The 17,217-nt window shown below is 35.7% G+C and overlaps 1 protein-coding gene across 1 annotated transcript in view; it reads left to right on the forward strand.

Moving 5' to 3' along the window:
* Window positions 1-233: 233 nt before the first annotated feature.
* The window catches only part of LOC145292935 (uncharacterized), a 45,722-nt gene continuing 28,738 nt past the window's right edge, over window positions 234-17,217 (forward strand). Inside the window, exons 1-4 of the mRNA XM_080139105.1 lie at window positions 234-393; window positions 10,158-10,265; window positions 13,867-14,090; window positions 16,245-16,326. Of these exons, the coding sequence (XP_079995231.1) occupies window positions 351-393; window positions 10,158-10,265; window positions 13,867-14,090; window positions 16,245-16,326 (457 nt within the window). The 5' untranslated portion in view covers window positions 234-350. The remainder of the gene's footprint in view (window positions 394-10,157; window positions 10,266-13,866; window positions 14,091-16,244; window positions 16,327-17,217) is intronic.

The raw sequence follows: 17,217 nt of genomic DNA on the forward strand, positions 1-17,217 counted from the left end.
GCTTTGATGCCGAAGGAAAAACCCTTTGGAAATTTAAGCATTTTTTTGTCTGTTAGTGCGATTCTTAGCGGTTCCTATTTTCATCGATTCTCAGCTTTCAACCAGCCTAATTTCGGTCTCATTTCAATACTTTTCCACTTAACCTTACCTCAACCTTCCATCCTGCCCGGGAGGACCTTGGATTGTGTGATCACCTTATCTGGTACCAGGTATCATTCAATTATCAGCGATCAAAGGTGAAACACATGATAAAGACATTTTCTTCTTTACTGTTGTTCTGTTTCGAACTCAACATTTAAAGTGTTATCCAAATGCCGTAGACGTTACGCAGTGTTAAAACCCTGCCAAACATGATTTTCAGAATTCTTGTATTTTTATTCCTAGCCGCAAAATGTAAGTACAAATCTTGTTATACTTTAACTGCACTGGCATCGTAAGATTATCTCTCTTCCTCTCTCACCTGCAAAACTATTAGAATAATTCAGAAATCATCATCACATTACTATATTTAGTTTAACGTCTGTTTTACATACTGGAACGTGATGGACGGCTTTTAGAAATTGATTAGCAGGGGTGGGTCGTCCGGCTTTGCCCGGTCGTAAAATACGCTTAAATATGATATTTTAATTTGTCCATATTTCGTATATATTGTTATAGAGTCGTGATTTCAAAAGTTAAAATAAAAGTATTTGGGTACCATCAGCTGGAACCGAAACCGAAAGCAAAACTGCAGCATTCAAAGCTGATGACGTTACCACTGTACCAACGTGACACGCATATGAACTTAAAAATAAACTAAGGTGAATGTTCAATTTTGACCCATTTTTGACCCCTTAAGAACTATTTTAACCAGCTAAAGACTCCTAAAAGAATGGTCCGTAAAAAATCCAATCATTTGAGGTCCCTAGCGCCGCTCTGCGACTTTGTGTTTCGGAGAAGATAGAGTTTGAAAATATGGAGACAGACAGACAGACATATAGCCTTTTATATATAAGATTTCCAAATTAACCAATCTTTAGCTAGATCTTTCTTTATCCATCTTTATTTCAAGTCTATTTTTGCCCTTCCATTTTTTTCATGACCTTCCTTTGCCAACTGACCCTGCAGCATCAACTGTTCTACATCTACTACTCCAAACACTCTCATCCATTCTTTCATCATTATATTTAGTTTACGCCCACTGGCATGTGTTAGTTTGGGAATCAATTTCTATCGAAATGATTCCCAAACTAACCGATCTCTGACCGGGTCTTTATTTACCCCTCTTTCTCTCAAATTCATCTCTATTACTTCCTCCCATATTTTTGTTGGTCTTCATCTCCCAACTGACCCTGCTACCTTAACTGTTCTACATCTATTAACCCAGATGCTCTCATCGATGTTTATAACGTGACTAAACCAACAAAGTCTCCTGTTCTGCACATGTCTCACACTACTCCCCCTTCATATCATTTTCATGTCCTTTCTTGGCAATTGAGCAGTAAAGGTAACAAGAAAAATAGTAATGGAGAAATAAACAAATAGAAAGCAAAGACCTGTTACCAAACGCAATAAAATTTACTTTTCTACTTACTTGTATGATTTTTTTTTTTTTCATACGATTTTTCAGTGATTAGTAAAATATCTGATTTCGGTGGGCAACTGAGAACAGATACTACACTTTAAATTATTTGCAGATTTAGTCAAAAGGTTAAGGAACCACAAGAAAAACATTTTTTTAAAAGAATGAAAAAAAAAACCAAACCCTGATTTGATCGATTATTGTATTTTTTAAATAGAGGTTGATATCGTAATATTACCTACTGTATAATTTTCTTTTTGGGGGAGGAGTGTAGTGTACTATTTATTTCGTTATCATGATTTTGCTGCAGGGCTAATGGTGGTTGGAGTGCCGATCGACCATACAACTAAAAAAGTAGACACAGGCAAAATATAATAAATGACAAGAAAGAGAGGACGAACTCAGATGAACAGTTATAAAAGAAATGCATTTATTCCACCATAAATATAAGAGACAAAAATGTAGTAGAAACTGGAGGAAATTGATCGATGAAGATTCTGGAAGGAGGAAGGTTGGCAAACAGGAAAATGTTGTACCAGCACAGCAGCAGAGACTGGATAGACAGAGATGAGAGAAACTGGATAGCTGGACGTTTCTGAATTTTTTAGATGAGGATTGGTTATTTGTATCATTTGGATTCATCAGACTACTGTTCTCATCTTCAGTGTGATTTGCACAACGTTTCGTAAAGTAAAATTATAGACAGAGGAGAACTATGGAGAGTAAGTTGACTTAAAGAAGGAGCACATATGCTGGGAGACAACCAATTACTAAGTAAACCTAGTATAGAATTTAATACGATATGGGAACCATTAATTATAAATAATAGATAATATATACAGTAATAAGTAAAGCAATTATATATATATATATATATATATATATATATATATATATATATATATGATGATGATGATTGCAACGTCTTGTCAGACGAGTGCAACTCCCTCACACACTTAAAGTCCATGAGCCCAAAAATGACTTCCATCGCCACAGGACCATTTTAATAGATAAATGCCTGAGGGAGTATTTATACACAGATGATGTTACAGAGTCTTAGCTTTGTACGACAGCTAAGTCTCTCTCTCGGTTCAAAATGTTGAGATCCAGCAACAAGCAAGAGCAAGGTAGCCAGCAACAAGTTAAACTGCAGACCAGTTTAATGTGGGTACTGGTCTCCCGCTTTATGGTTTTTTAAATCATAGATTTACTTCTCCTAGAAAGGTTACCTTCACCACGGCTTATGGGAGCCCTCTCCACCCCAACACACACATACACACACACAAACACACACGGTGCTAGTTGGCCGTTGACCCCAAAAAAGGGTTCATTCGCCCTTTCAAAGGTCTTGTTTTTAATCCTTCAGGGAGACTAGCCACCCTCCTCACCAAACAAGTTTGGTGGGGGAACCAGTTTAGTCGCCGGTGACCCGACCATGAGGCAAGTAGTACTGGGTTACATGGTACCAGTAGCATATGACGTGACCTGACATACATATATGTACATATATATATATATGCATACCAGCAGGGTAGGGGCGCCCAGCTTTGCCCAGGCGTAAAATACGCTTAATTATGATCTTTTAATTTATCCAGATTTCGTATATATTATTATAAAGTCATGATTTAAAAAAAAAATACATATATATGGGTGCCATCAGCTAGAATCGAAAGCGTAGGATTCAAACCTGGTGACTTTACCACTATACCAACGTGACACACATATGTACCGATTAAAAATTAAAAGGAAACAAAGATGAATGTACAAAATATTTAACGATTTTTTCAATTTTGACTCCTTAAAAACAATTTAAACGGTTAAAGACCATAAAAGAACGGCCCGTAAAAAATCCAATCATTTGAGGCCTTTAGCGCCGCTCTGTGACTTTCAGTTTCAGAGGAGATAAAGTTTGAAAATATGGAGACAGACAGACAGACAGACAGACATATAAGCTTATATATATATATATATATATATATATATATATATATATATATATATACACACACTAGCAGTTCAGCCCGGCTTTGCTCGGTCCCTATGTACTGTTCATAACTTTATGTGCATATGTATATATATATATTAAAATGTTTGACTCATATCCAGGTAACCTACATCTAAAATTTCAAGTGTTTAGATCCAAAATTGGTGGAGGAGTTTGGTAGAGTCTGCAAAGGTCAATTCTTTCAACTTTGATCTCCTGGCAGCCAAATTTTCGACCAAAAGCTGATTAAACAGGTTACTGCATGTCTGAATACCCTTTATGTAAAATTTCAAATGTTTAGACCCAAAATTGGCTGAATAGTTTGCTAGAGATCGCAAAGGAAAAATCTTTTGAACTTTGACCTCTTGGTAACCAAATTTTTGTCCAAAAACCGATTAAAAAACTTGCTCTATGTTTAAATAAACTTTATGTAAAATTTCAAATATTTAGAGCAAAAATTGGCTGAGTAATTTGGTAGAGACCGCAGAGGTCAAATTTTTTTTTTAATTTGACCCCAATTTTTATCCCTTAAAATTTATTGTTTTGGGCTCAAATCAAATTAAAAGGTTTGATCCATGTCCAAGTAACCTACATCTAAAATTTCAAGTGTTTAGATCTAAAATTGGCGGAGGAGTTTGGTAGAGTTTTTAAAGGTCAAATTGTTTAACTTTGACTCCTTAACAGCTAAATTTCTCGCCGAAAACTGATTAAAAAGATTTTCCCAAATCTCAATATCCCTTATGTCAAATCTCGATTTAATTTACTCACATAAAATTAATATACGAAAGTATAGATTTATGCGTTTTAGACCTAAAATTGGCAGAGGAGTTTGCTAGAGTTTTTAAAGGACAAATTGTTGAGGTAAAACAGATCAAGAAACTAAATATTCAGGCTAAATAGAGCACACACAAAGGAACAGGTCAACCAGAGGTCAAATAAGCCTTTGTCCGATAAATGCATGCTCATTGGCTGATAGGAAGGGTTCGGTTTGAATGTGGCTCTCCTGATCATGAGAGCAATTGTCAGCGAAGTATTGTCTCAGGAAGAAGTTGTAAGCCGCGCAGCATCTGCTTACATCGATGATATTTTTGTCAACAAGGACATGGTGCCCGCGACCCATGTAAGAGAACACCTTGCGCAGTTCGGGTTGGAGTGCAAGAACCCGGAGCGGTTGAAGGACAGTGTACGGGTGCTGGGATTGGCGGTCTGGATGGAACACAGTGAACTACAGTGGAAGCAAGGAAATGCAATTCCAAAGGCTCCCAGCATTGTTACGCAACGAACAATGTTTTTCCTGTGTGGTCGACTTGTCGGGCACTTTCCGGTGTGCGGTTGGCTTCATGTGGCTTGTGGAATACTTAGAAGGAGAGTAAGTTTGGTAACGAAGGGCTTGGATGATGAAGCAAGGGACGCCGTACTGCATCGTATGATGTTCGAAACCTTGGAATCTGTGCAGCGGAACAATCCGGTCCGGGGAAATTGGTGTGTGGATGGCAAAGAGCTGAATGTATGGGTCGATGCTAGCTCCCTAGCAATTGGTGCAGCCTTGGAGATGCGCAAAACTGTGTTGGAGGATGCATGTTGGCTGCGACCTGAAGGTGACTCTCAACATATCAACTTAGCCGAGCTGGATGCCGTATTGAAAGGTATCAATTTGGCTCTACAGTGGCAGAGCAAAGTGCTACACATAAAGACAGATTCTGACTGCGTACACCATTGGGTCTCAGACACGCTAACTGGAAAGCACGAGTGCGCACCAAAGCTGCAAGCGAGATGCTTATTAGGAGGCGACTAAGCACTTTAAAGGAGCTCGTGAAAGAGTACGGGCTGACAGTGGACGTGATGCTGGTTCCATCAGCACGAAACATTGCTGACCGATTGACACGAGTACCACAGACGTGGTTTGAGGCAATGAAAAAGAAAAACGGGCTTGACCCGGTGATAGGCGCGGTTCACACAGACGAGATGGATGAGAGTCAAATCATGGCTATTCACAAAGGTAGTGGACATCCGGGGGTGCGACGCACTACCTACTTTGTCAGGAGAAGTTGCCCAACCACGACAAAAGCAACCGTTAAAACGGTCATACACAATTGTGAGGAATGTCAGTCCATTGACCCAGCGCCAGTCAGGTGGGAAAAGGGAAAGCTGGAAGTTAACAAGAATCGGCAAAGAATTGAAATGGATATCACGCATTATGGCACCTTCCATTTTTTAACTCTAACAGACTGTGGTCCATCGCGTTTCTCCATTTGGAGGAAATTGGCAAGGCAGGACTCGGCAATACAAAATAGTTTTAAAACTAACAAAAACAATAGAAAATAAACAAATAAATAAATTAAATAAACATGAATATATATAAACGATCACAAATATATGTATGTATATATATATATGTATATATATATGTATATATATATGTGCATATATGTGTGTACACATATATATATTTATATATAAACTAACATTAATAAAAAAAAATTAAAAAAAAACACTAACCTAGATTTAAAACAGGTCAAGAAACTAAATATCCAGGCTAAATAAAGCACACACAAAGGAACAGGTCAACCAGAGGTCAAATAAGCCTTTGTCCGATAAATGCATGCTCATTGGCTGATAGGAAGGGCGTGGTGGATGCTAGAAAGCTGATTGGCTAACTAAAATCTCAATAGAAGATGCGCATATAAAAACGATAAACAACCACAGAATTCGCGCATAAGCCTGAAGAATCCTAGAGTGGATGAAACGCGGAATATTCAGTGTAGCTTAATCGCCATATACATTTTATAACTTACTAACTATATATATATATATATATATATATATATATATATATATATATATATATATATACATATATATATATATATATATATATATATATATATATACATATATATATATATATATATATATATATATATATATATATATATATATACTAGCATTTAAGCCCGGCGGTGCCCAGGTGTTTGGAGGTATATGTTGAGCAAAAAAAAAAAAAAAAAAGAAAGCGGTGAATTTTTTAAAACTTTGATCCCTATTATGACCTCTTAACATTTATTGTTTTGCGCTCACATCAAATTATTAAGTTCTTGCCCGGATGTTTGGAGGTGTATGCTGAGAAAAAAAAAAAACAACAAAAAAAAAACGGTAAATTTTTTAAAATTTGACCCCTATTATGACCCCTTAACATTTATTGTTTTGGGTTCAAATCAAGTTATTAAGTTAGATCCATGTCCAAAGAACCTATATCTAAATTTACATGTGTTTAGACCCAAATTGTCGGAGGAATTTGGTAGAGTTCTCAAAGGTCAAATCGTTGAACTTTGACCCCTTAACAGCCAAATTTCTCGCCGAAAACTGATTAAAAAGATTTTCCCAAATCTCAGAACCCTGTATATCAAATTTCGAGTCTGTAGACTAAAAATTGACAGAGTTATTGCGTAAGGAAATGTACACACACAGACAGACACGTTCACTTTTATAAATATATATATATATATATATATATATATATATATATATATATATATGTATATATATAATAATAAGAAATGAAGATAGGTTTAAGGCTCCCAAAATTCGTGGTTAGTGTACTTAGAAAAATCCATTGTAAAAGTGATATTCTCCAGAAGGTTGCAGGTTCAGTTCAATTCAACCGAAAAATACAATTGTGAATTACTTAGGATCTCTCTCCAGTCATGGCTGATGGAACAAGAGCATGCTACCTTCATGAAGTAAATAAAGGGTTTTGTTCCAAATTCTCGAGTTTGACAGAAGATCGAAGGTTATATCACACAAAACGTTGTGCAAATCACACACAAGATGAGAAGAGTAGTCGAATGAATCCAAGTAATATGGATAGCTGGAGATGTGAAAAACTGGATCCTGCATAGCATGGAAATGACGTCACATGGACATTGATGCGTGATGAGATGTCTCAAGTAGGTCTGGTTTGCATGATGAAGGACTGGAACAGAATTTTCAGGACGAAAGCTGGATCCGATACTGCGACAATGTCGTCTTTTAAATCATTATCTCCTCTTTTGGGAGTCTATGTAGTATATATACGTTCACTATGATATTTATCTGGCCAGGCTAATAAAAATATAGGGAGTATATTTTTACTAGTAAATTAATACATGAATAATATTAGTATAGAGTATTTATTTTTGTAAAAAACAAATTATAATCTTTTTTGTCACTTAAATTACTTTACCTACCTCCTCATTTCAAGGACGAAATATGTCTTATCATACCCATAGTCGAAACTCAGCGACCACTTTTACAGAGAGATAACACGTTGAAGTTGTGAATGAAAAAATTGAAATTAAAAGCATCTATATGGAATAATACTCTAATATGGGAAATTTAAATCTTAAAAAAGAATGGAAGTAAATGTCTTGTGAGTTTTTAAGTATTAGATGCCTTTAATTTTTGGTGCTTTCATAGCAAATTATTGGTGTTTTAAAAGATGAATTTAGATTGCTGAAGACGTACACAATCGGATAATTGTTTCAAATCCACCATCTATGCTTTATTCATGGATATTAAATGAGCAATTTTGTTTAAATTAATTAAAATGACATTTAAATTCGACATGACTAATTTTTTCTGTCTTTTTTGTCATTTAAGATTTGTGCTTTGTAGGTCATCAATATTATTTCATTGTGTATTTGAACAAGCCAAGTAGGTGAGGTTCCCCTCCATAAGTGAAAAATTTGTTTTCACCATAACTAATGTTTGTACAAAATTTAAAAAAATCTAGTGTGTGGTTATTGAGAAAAGTGCAAACAAATGAAAGGATGAACGATTTTGGGCAATTTTACTCCCATAATGCCCCTCAGGGGGAGGGGGCAATCAAAGTTATCCCCCAAAAATCTCTTCTGGCAAAAATTTACTTTTTACTATGACTAATGTTTGTACAAAATTTCAAAAATCTAAGGTGATGTTATTGAGAAAAGTGTGAACAAATGAACGATTTGGGGGTAATTTTACCTCTATAATGGCACCCCCTTGGGGGCGGGGGGCAACCAGAGTTATCCCAGAAAATCCCTTCTGGTGAAAATTTACTTTCACCATCACTAATGTTTGTGAAAAATTTCAAAAAAATTTAAGATGTGGTTATTGAGAAAATTGCAAATGTACGAGCGATTTGGGGGCAATTTTATTCCTATAATGCCCTCTAGGAGGCAACCAGAGTTATTCCAGAAACTCCGTTCTGGCAAAAATTTACTTTCACCAGGAATAATGTTTGTGCAAATTTTCAAAAAAAATCCAAGGCATGTTTATTGAGAAAAGCGCAAACAAACGAACAGACGAACGGACGAAGGAGAGTGAATTACTAGGTCCAACTTCTCCTTTGTCAGTGGGGGGGGGGGCAACAAATTAACTAATCAATATCATTTCATTGTATATTTGAACAAATTAACTTATCAGATCCAAAATTGCTCTAATTTAATTCAGTTTAACAATAAACAAGACGAATGCAAGAATAATGCTTTAAAAAGACATTGTGGAGGTCTTTCTAATGAAATATTTAAGAGAATTTAATGTTTATATTCATATTAGACTAAATAAGTGATGTACAGAGATCTGGTGATGCCCTGAACCAACTCCTTGATTTACCACTTCAAAGAACTTTTCTTTTCTTTCTCCATATGCCTAACATCAAATGAATCTTCAATTAACATCTGTGTAACACCTTACCACAAGATTATTTCCCTGAGCGATACAACATGGTCATCTTCAAATCCAATCTCAATAAATCAATAAATACTGGCTATAAAGCGCCCTCAAATTTGATTTCTTTCCAAACATTATGTTCAATCGTCTCATAATACTGATCATTAGTCAACTCAAAACCTATCTCATTAACACTTATCTCGAGTAGCTTTTAGCCTTGAAATGTGGGGATTCATTACTAGAAAAAATAAATCTATTTTACATTATAATTTTAAAAGCATGGATTAATAATTGATATTCTTTATATGTATGCATTGGTAATCGTGAAGAGAATTTTGACAAACTCTAGAAAGAAAATTGTATGCGTAGCTTACCCACTTGCTTTTTTCATTTTGCTTGTCAGTCTCAATAACAAGTAAGTTTTCACATGAACGTGTTAACTGAAAGCATTTTCAACCAATGAAAACCATTGCAAGCCCCTAAAAGTAACAAGTCTATGGGAAAGTAATAAGTCAACACAAACTTAGCAAGAACAGTGACTAAATCAAAGATTTTCTCCAGACTTCACTAGCAGGCAGTACCTCACCCACTCTCATGTTTTGGCTGGAGTGAGGGAGGGGACAGGAGGCGCAAAGGAACACAACAATGACTTACATACAAGCTTTCTTCAAATTGCACGCACATTCTTACACACTAGCGACAGTCAGGCGAACAGAAACAATTTACTACTCACAGCTATATATTCAATAATGAGAAAAGATAAACCAACATACATGCAAACACAATGCAATGCTGCCAAATACTTACATACATATATTACTTAAACATGCATGTTTACATTATGAACATACTGATCCATGCATTGAAATTTAATGTATATGTAGTTAATGTTTTTTTTTTAATGTTTTCTTTGTTTTTTTGAAGGTCAAGCCAATATATATTGCGACTTCAAAGAAGACCAATGCAACTGGTCGAATATTTATGCATGTCCGTTCAAGCATGTAACTGAAGAACCTTTGGCTGGAAAAACAGGTAAGAATTCAACAGAACGCGCCCAAAAGCCATTCTACATATTATGTCATGTAGCCTAGTCTTAGGCCAGGCTTAAACTGAAATTTGGTGAAGAGACAGCTATTCAACAAGGTTTAAAAGGTCCAAAGTGTGGTAAGTTAGATAATAGCAGGTTTTTGTGTGTGGACTGATACATCATGCAATTAGAAAACAACTTGTAGATAAAATACGATTTTATTTTTTTTATTATTTCGACTATGATTCTCATCATCGTTGTTTTTTTTTTTTTCACAACGCTTCAGTCGATGTAACCTCCGACCATCTTCAGGTGCATCCACACTGGATGTTATTGGTGAATAGTGAAAAAATATTTGGTTTATTTGCTTTCCAAATGAACATTTAAAATGCAAATAGCGTCAAGTCTTTACTTGTTTTATATTAATAACTCCGGGTCCATTTGACGATGATCGGAGGTTACATCGACCGAAACGTTGTGAAAAAAAGAACAAAAATAAAAACAACAAAGATGAGAATCATAGTCCAAAGAATACAAAAAATAATTATAAATCTTCATCTCAAAAATATACACTCATCATATCAAATACGATTTTATTCATCAATATGGTCTCCTTTTAAGGTAATCCATTGATTTAAAAAACGGAAAGAGACTGAGACATGTGCATGTGAGTATCATGTTTTTTTTTTCTAAACAGTTAACTTCTTGTAAGAAGAAAAAAAAAATACTCGAGCGGAGATCGGAATCAAAACCTAATGACAGTGAGTCAAGTACAATAACAATTAGGCGAGCTTGACAGGATCTTTAAAAAATGTTTTCAAACCTACTTATTCTTAACATAAGGAAGCTGTCATGTGAACGATTCACGTATGCACAGCCATGAAACAGCTGACAAACACATAAAAATTCTGATGACCCCCTTCCGCAAAGTACTAATTTTTCAATTGTGACCTCTTAGAAGCCTTTTTTTTCAAAAAAAAAAAAAAAAAAAAAAAAAACGATTAAAAAGTTTTCCACATGTTTGAATATCCTATATACAAATTTCAGGTCTGAAGATAAAAATTTCGTTGAGTATATAGGTTGAGAGTTGTCCCCACACGCACACACATTCTCACTTATATAGATATATACATTTATCTTTGGCGTCACAAATCGTCCCAATCTCTGATTTCACTTCTTGATTGGAGACAAATCTCTTTCTTTGGATCATTCTTTTAATTGCAGATTTAGAGAATAGCGTCATTCTGAAAGCAGTTCAATATATAGTTGATGTAATTTTCCCACGGTTGCGATTGATTTGTGATGAATTATGTTGTCTTACAAATGTAATATTGCTGTTAACACGTACACTGCATCGCAAGGAAAAGAAATAAAGAAAAACTCAACTCGCTTTTTCTTTTTTAACAAAAGCCTTTGTATCTTTTATTTCCAACAACACATTTTTTTTTTTAATATGTAAACATATGTTCATTTCTCCTTCTCTGGCCACGTGTGACTTTTCGTCTTTGCTGTGACGTCACTGCCATGTCTCGAACACATGCTTTTCTGAACCCCGGCCATGTCTTGGACACATGGTTCTCTCATCACATCTCGAATACCACGTCTCTGAACACCTCTTCTTCGTCCACGTGTGTACTTGTGTCTCTGCTGTGACGTCACTTCGCACATCCAGATTGGTCATTTGCATATCTTTATTCAACTGCTGCTGTTGCTACCAGCGTCAGCTGCTCTGTTACACAAAGAGAACATTTTTCTTTTTTTTGTGTCATTTTTGGGGATTTCTTCATTCAAATGCATATAATATTCGCTATTTATGGTTCTTCTTTAATCAATGAACAAAATACTTTGCGTATTCCAAAATAATGAGGCCAAAACCTTCCCTGCTGATGTTTGTATCTTTGGTCACTTTGAACGGCTTTCAACTGCTGCTGTCTGTGGATGCACATTAATTTCGTACTTAGCGAACACGGGGACACAATGCACTACACTTTCAGTTTCGAGACATCTTCCTTGGCGCATGTTTCAGCCGATAAGTGGTGATATCAACTTCCTCTTCCATCTCTCTCTCTCTCTCTCTCTCTCTCTCTCTTTCGTATGCATCAGACAAGAACGGACGTGCCACTCAAAGACGAGTTGGTTATACATGCATATATTATTCAAACAAAACAATAGCTTGACAAGTATTATTTGAACGTTGCTATGACGAAAACAGGTTAAGAAGTGTTATACTGACTTTAAACGTGATCACATAGATACAACACATGCTGAATGCTCAGGTGCCCTAAACATAAAAAGCCTACAAACTTCTTTTGGCTAATCATAAATGTAATTTGCTTGAAGCATAGATTTATATTTCAATATGAAACCATGTTATTATCGTGAAAAGAAACCCTCTTTTTTATGTGAAATAATTTCAAGTCAGAATACGTGCTAAAATCCTTAATTATTTCAAACAAAATTAAAAATATAAAGACAAAATAATACTGAATACATTAATTTCCATATTACTGTTTAGCAGAGTGAGGGATCGATCTAGAATCTTCCATTTCCACATTCTAACGTCGCTAAAGCAGATATGTTCCCTTTTTCACCGATAATGTGAACATTTTAAATATTAAGACTTTATAAAAATCATACAGATTTTTTCATTAGTGGCGCCGTCTATATGTCAGACTCTGAACTTATGTAATGATTTATTATATTATCTGTATTAAGGAGGAGTTTTCAGGAGTCACAGTTAGGGAAATTAAAGTTACAGACTTCTGATGAGTGACAATATAGAGACTACAAGTATGAACCATAGGACAGAAGAAGGAAATCTCTAGCAGAATAATCTGTTTCATTCTTCTTCTGAAAAGCATTGATCAATGGCTACCAAAGATCGAGGCTTGAGCCTTGATCTTGGATAGCCATTATCATCGTCTTTTGATCATAGTAAAGCGATCCTCTTTTCAGCCAATCCTCAGAGCTTTCCTCATCTATATTTCTGGGATAGTTAATCCAGTAAATGCTTGGCACGCTGTTAGTTGGCTCATCCTTCCAATTTTCTGCAGCGAAAGGTCTTGGTGTATTTTTTGCGACTCTTTTGGGCATGGCAAGCTTGTTTCGTAAGACAGTCCTGTCCAAAATGTTTGGCCAGTTTTGTGATGGAGGTTGTTCTGCTGTTTCTTGATATTTATATACCATCATAAGAGTTGGGTTTTGGGAGCTCATCCGATATTGCTTGGTGCTCATAATAATGGCTCGATGTTAATGGTCAATTTCTGTGAGATCCATAACTCCTGCCTCTCTGAGCAAATGCAGCCTTGGTAGGCCCTAACCTGCACTTGTCATTGCTAAGACCACAACGGGGATCTGTTCTTTTCAAATCCAAACTCATTTGTTTCTTTTACAAACCAAATATGGTACTAACATGCAGGTATATCATCGCACATGTATGCGCGCACACACACACACACACACACACACACACACACACACACACACACACACACACAGTGATTTTTAATTAATTCAGAACTAGACAAATATTTGGCGATTTTTATTCTTTCTTTTAGTAGGTAATACATTTATTTTAAAATCGTTTTTGTATATTTCCGTCGCCAGGTTACTTAATGCTTTCACAGGACACGTGCAACGTAGCTGCAATCTCCATCCCTATGAAATCTGAAGACCCAAGATTTCGATTCGAGTACTTTTTTAACGGCACGGGCCGTGCGATGATTTATGTCTACGCAGTTTTTTCATACACTGGTCGCACCATCATCTGGGAGTGCGCTGCAAATCAAGGCCCGAAATGGAACGATGTAGAAGTTTTAATAATGGACTCTGTAAGTTTTTTTTTCTCTTTTTGCTTTTATTCATGCAAACAAAACTGATTTTCACTGAAGCATAAAGGGCTACTGTGATAGGAGTCAGATTATTTTTTGGGTGGTAAGAACCTGAATGAAGAGCTGGATAACAATATGGTGCCAACAGAGAGGGAATTGAGAGAGGGGTTGTATTTTCCCACTTAAAATTATGTTGAATTATATTCATAGACATGTGAGGGCATTCTCTTAACTGGAGAATACTTAAAACATATCCTGATTACGTTTCCGAACGTTTGAGACGAGAATTGGTTATTCGTATTATTTGGATTCGTCGGACTTTTGTTCTCATCTTGAGTGTGATTTTCACAACGGTCGGAGGTTACATCAAACGAAACGTTGTGAAAATCACACCCAAGATGAGAACGGTAGTCTGATGAATCCAAATAATACGAATATCCTGATGACCTTGAAATTGACTGACTACCTTTTTTATTGGGTTCGCAACTACGTTCTTGCCGTTTTTTTTTTTTGTTTTTTTTTTAAGTTTATTGTGTTTTGAAAATTTATTTGTTATATTTTATTTTTCGAGTCCACATCAAATGATGGTCCTGGATATGACTATATATAAACTATATCCAGTGGGTAGGCCCCAGCTTGCGGGCTTTGGGGAGTGTGGAGCAACCCTTTAATTACCATTGCTCCCAGGTCCACTCTGACCCGGAGTGGTAGTACCTGTTAGGGTCCCGACTATGGGTTAAATAGAAACCGACTTGAAAACAACAAGTATATTCTATTAAACAATTTTTCTTCAAAATGCTTGGATTCGACATTAAATAACCCGAAAAGGGTTGATATGCCGTAAAACAAAAACAAGCAACCAAACAAAATGATTTCTACCGAAAAAAGGTATTGAGAATCTTGTTGAAAAACTTGTGACCACGAATGGAGAATGCATCATTGATTAAATAGTTGTTTATTCTTATTTTACGTTTTAACAACATAGATTTAAAAAACGGCAAGAACTTAGTTACCAACCTCATAACTGAGTGGTAGGAAAAATTTAATATTGTCATAATCATGGCGGTTTACAATTTAAAAGGTTACCAGGCGTATCTGCTCAATGTCTAATCATATAATCTTACCTGATAAAAATTAAAAGGTATACTATTACCCTTTGACCAAACCTCTATAGAATCTCAGTAACTATCGGGACCTAAAATATGCGATCATTGAAATATGACTCCATCTGAAGAACGTATGAAATGACGCTTTTAAAGATCAATTTACTTGGAGTTGCGAAGCCACGTTGGATTAAAAAAGAACTTTTGAAGAAAAAAATCATGCCATAATCCACTCCTCTAGGTGTGAGAATCTTCACAGACAAGTTATTGCTATAATTCTAAAGGTAAGTCTTGCTATTGTGACTTGATAAAAGGCTCGTACGAGATACGTGAAACAAAGACTTTGATTGATTAACGTAATATATAAAAGGCTGTCTGTCGCCATATTTTCAAACTATCTCTTCCAAAATTAAAAGTCTCAGAGCGGCGCTAGGGTCCTCAAATAATTGGATTTTTTATAGACTGTGTTTTTTATGGGTCTTTAACCGGTTAAAATAGTTTTTAAGGGGTCAAAAATTGGTAAAAACTGATAAAAATTGCAAAAACCGTTATACATTTTGTACAATTATCTTAGTTTATTTTTAATTTTTAATCATTTCATATGTGTGTCACGTTGGTACAGTGGTAACGTCACCAGCTTTGAATGCTACCGTTTCGGTTTAGATTCTAGCTGATGGCACCCAAGTATCTTTTTTTTACTTTAGATATCACGACTTTATAATAATAGATACAAAATCCAGACTAATTAAAATAACATATTTAGGCGTATTTTTCTACCGGGCAACCCCCCCCACCCGCTAATCAATCATAAAACATTAAAAATAAAAATTTAACCAACTGAAAGGATTAAAAAGTATAATATTTAATAATTGTGATCTGCGAACCTTTCGTTTCACGTACTTTTAATGTTTTATCAAGTATTTTTTAATGCGTTTCATGTATCTATACATTTTATAACGTATTAACCAAAGCTCAATAAACATTATTTGAACTAAAAAGGTTTCGACTGCCCGATTACTCCTGATTAATATGTATTTTTGTTTCTTTGTAGTTTTTCAATTCTTTAAAAAATGTTATCATTGAAGTCAACATCATCGGAGATGTCACCATTGCCATTGGTAACATCGAAAAGCGTGAGTAAATTTTAATATGCTTTTCTTACCTCCATCAACGAACTACATTGGAAAAAATTATGTTCTTTTTCTTATATTACCAATGATTATTACTGAACTTGGGAAAATCTGTCGCCTTTGTCGAAAGTTTTAGGCATACATACATGATGATTGCAACGTCTTGTCAGACGAGTGCCACTCCCTCAGACATTTAAAATCCATGATCCCAAATGCCTGAGGGAGTATCTATACAGAGATGATGTTACAGAGTCTTAGCTTTGTACGACAGCTAAGTTTCTCTCTCGGTTCAAAATGTTGAGATCCAGCAACAAGAAAGAGCAAGATAGCCAGCAACAAATTAAACTGCAGACCAGCTTAATGCGGGTACTGGTCTCTCGCTTTATGGTTTTTTAAATCAGAGATTTGCTTCTCCTAGAAAGGTTGTCTTCACCACGGCTTACGGGAGCCCTCTCCACCCCAATAAACATATACCCACACACAAATATACACGGTGCTAGTCAACGGCCACATACATACATACATACATACATACATACATACATTTAAACAGACAGGTGAGATTTATGTCACAGAAGTCGCCGAAGGCGTTTTTGATATTGCTTAGGGTTTCAAAGCATTTCTCGTGCAGAAAATTGTCAAGATGCCTGAAAAAGTGGTAGTCAGTAGGTAAGAGGCTGGAGAGTATGGCGCAGGAGGCGAGTTTCGTAGCCCAATTCGTTCAACTTCTGCAGGATCAGTTTAACAACGTGCAGTCGGGCATTGTCGTGGTGGAGAATTGGGCATTTTCTGTTTATTAATGCTGGGTGTTGTTGTCGAAGTTTCTGATGCATTTTATCCATCTGTTGACAGTAATTCTCTGTCGTAATAGTTTTGTCTGCATTCAAAAAACTG

Source organism: Euprymna scolopes, chromosome 14 (assembly GCF_053919585.1).
Source record: "Euprymna scolopes isolate OS-2025 chromosome 14, ASM5391958v1, whole genome shotgun sequence".
Classification (NCBI taxonomy): Eukaryota; Metazoa; Mollusca; class Cephalopoda; order Sepiida; family Sepiolidae; genus Euprymna; species Euprymna scolopes.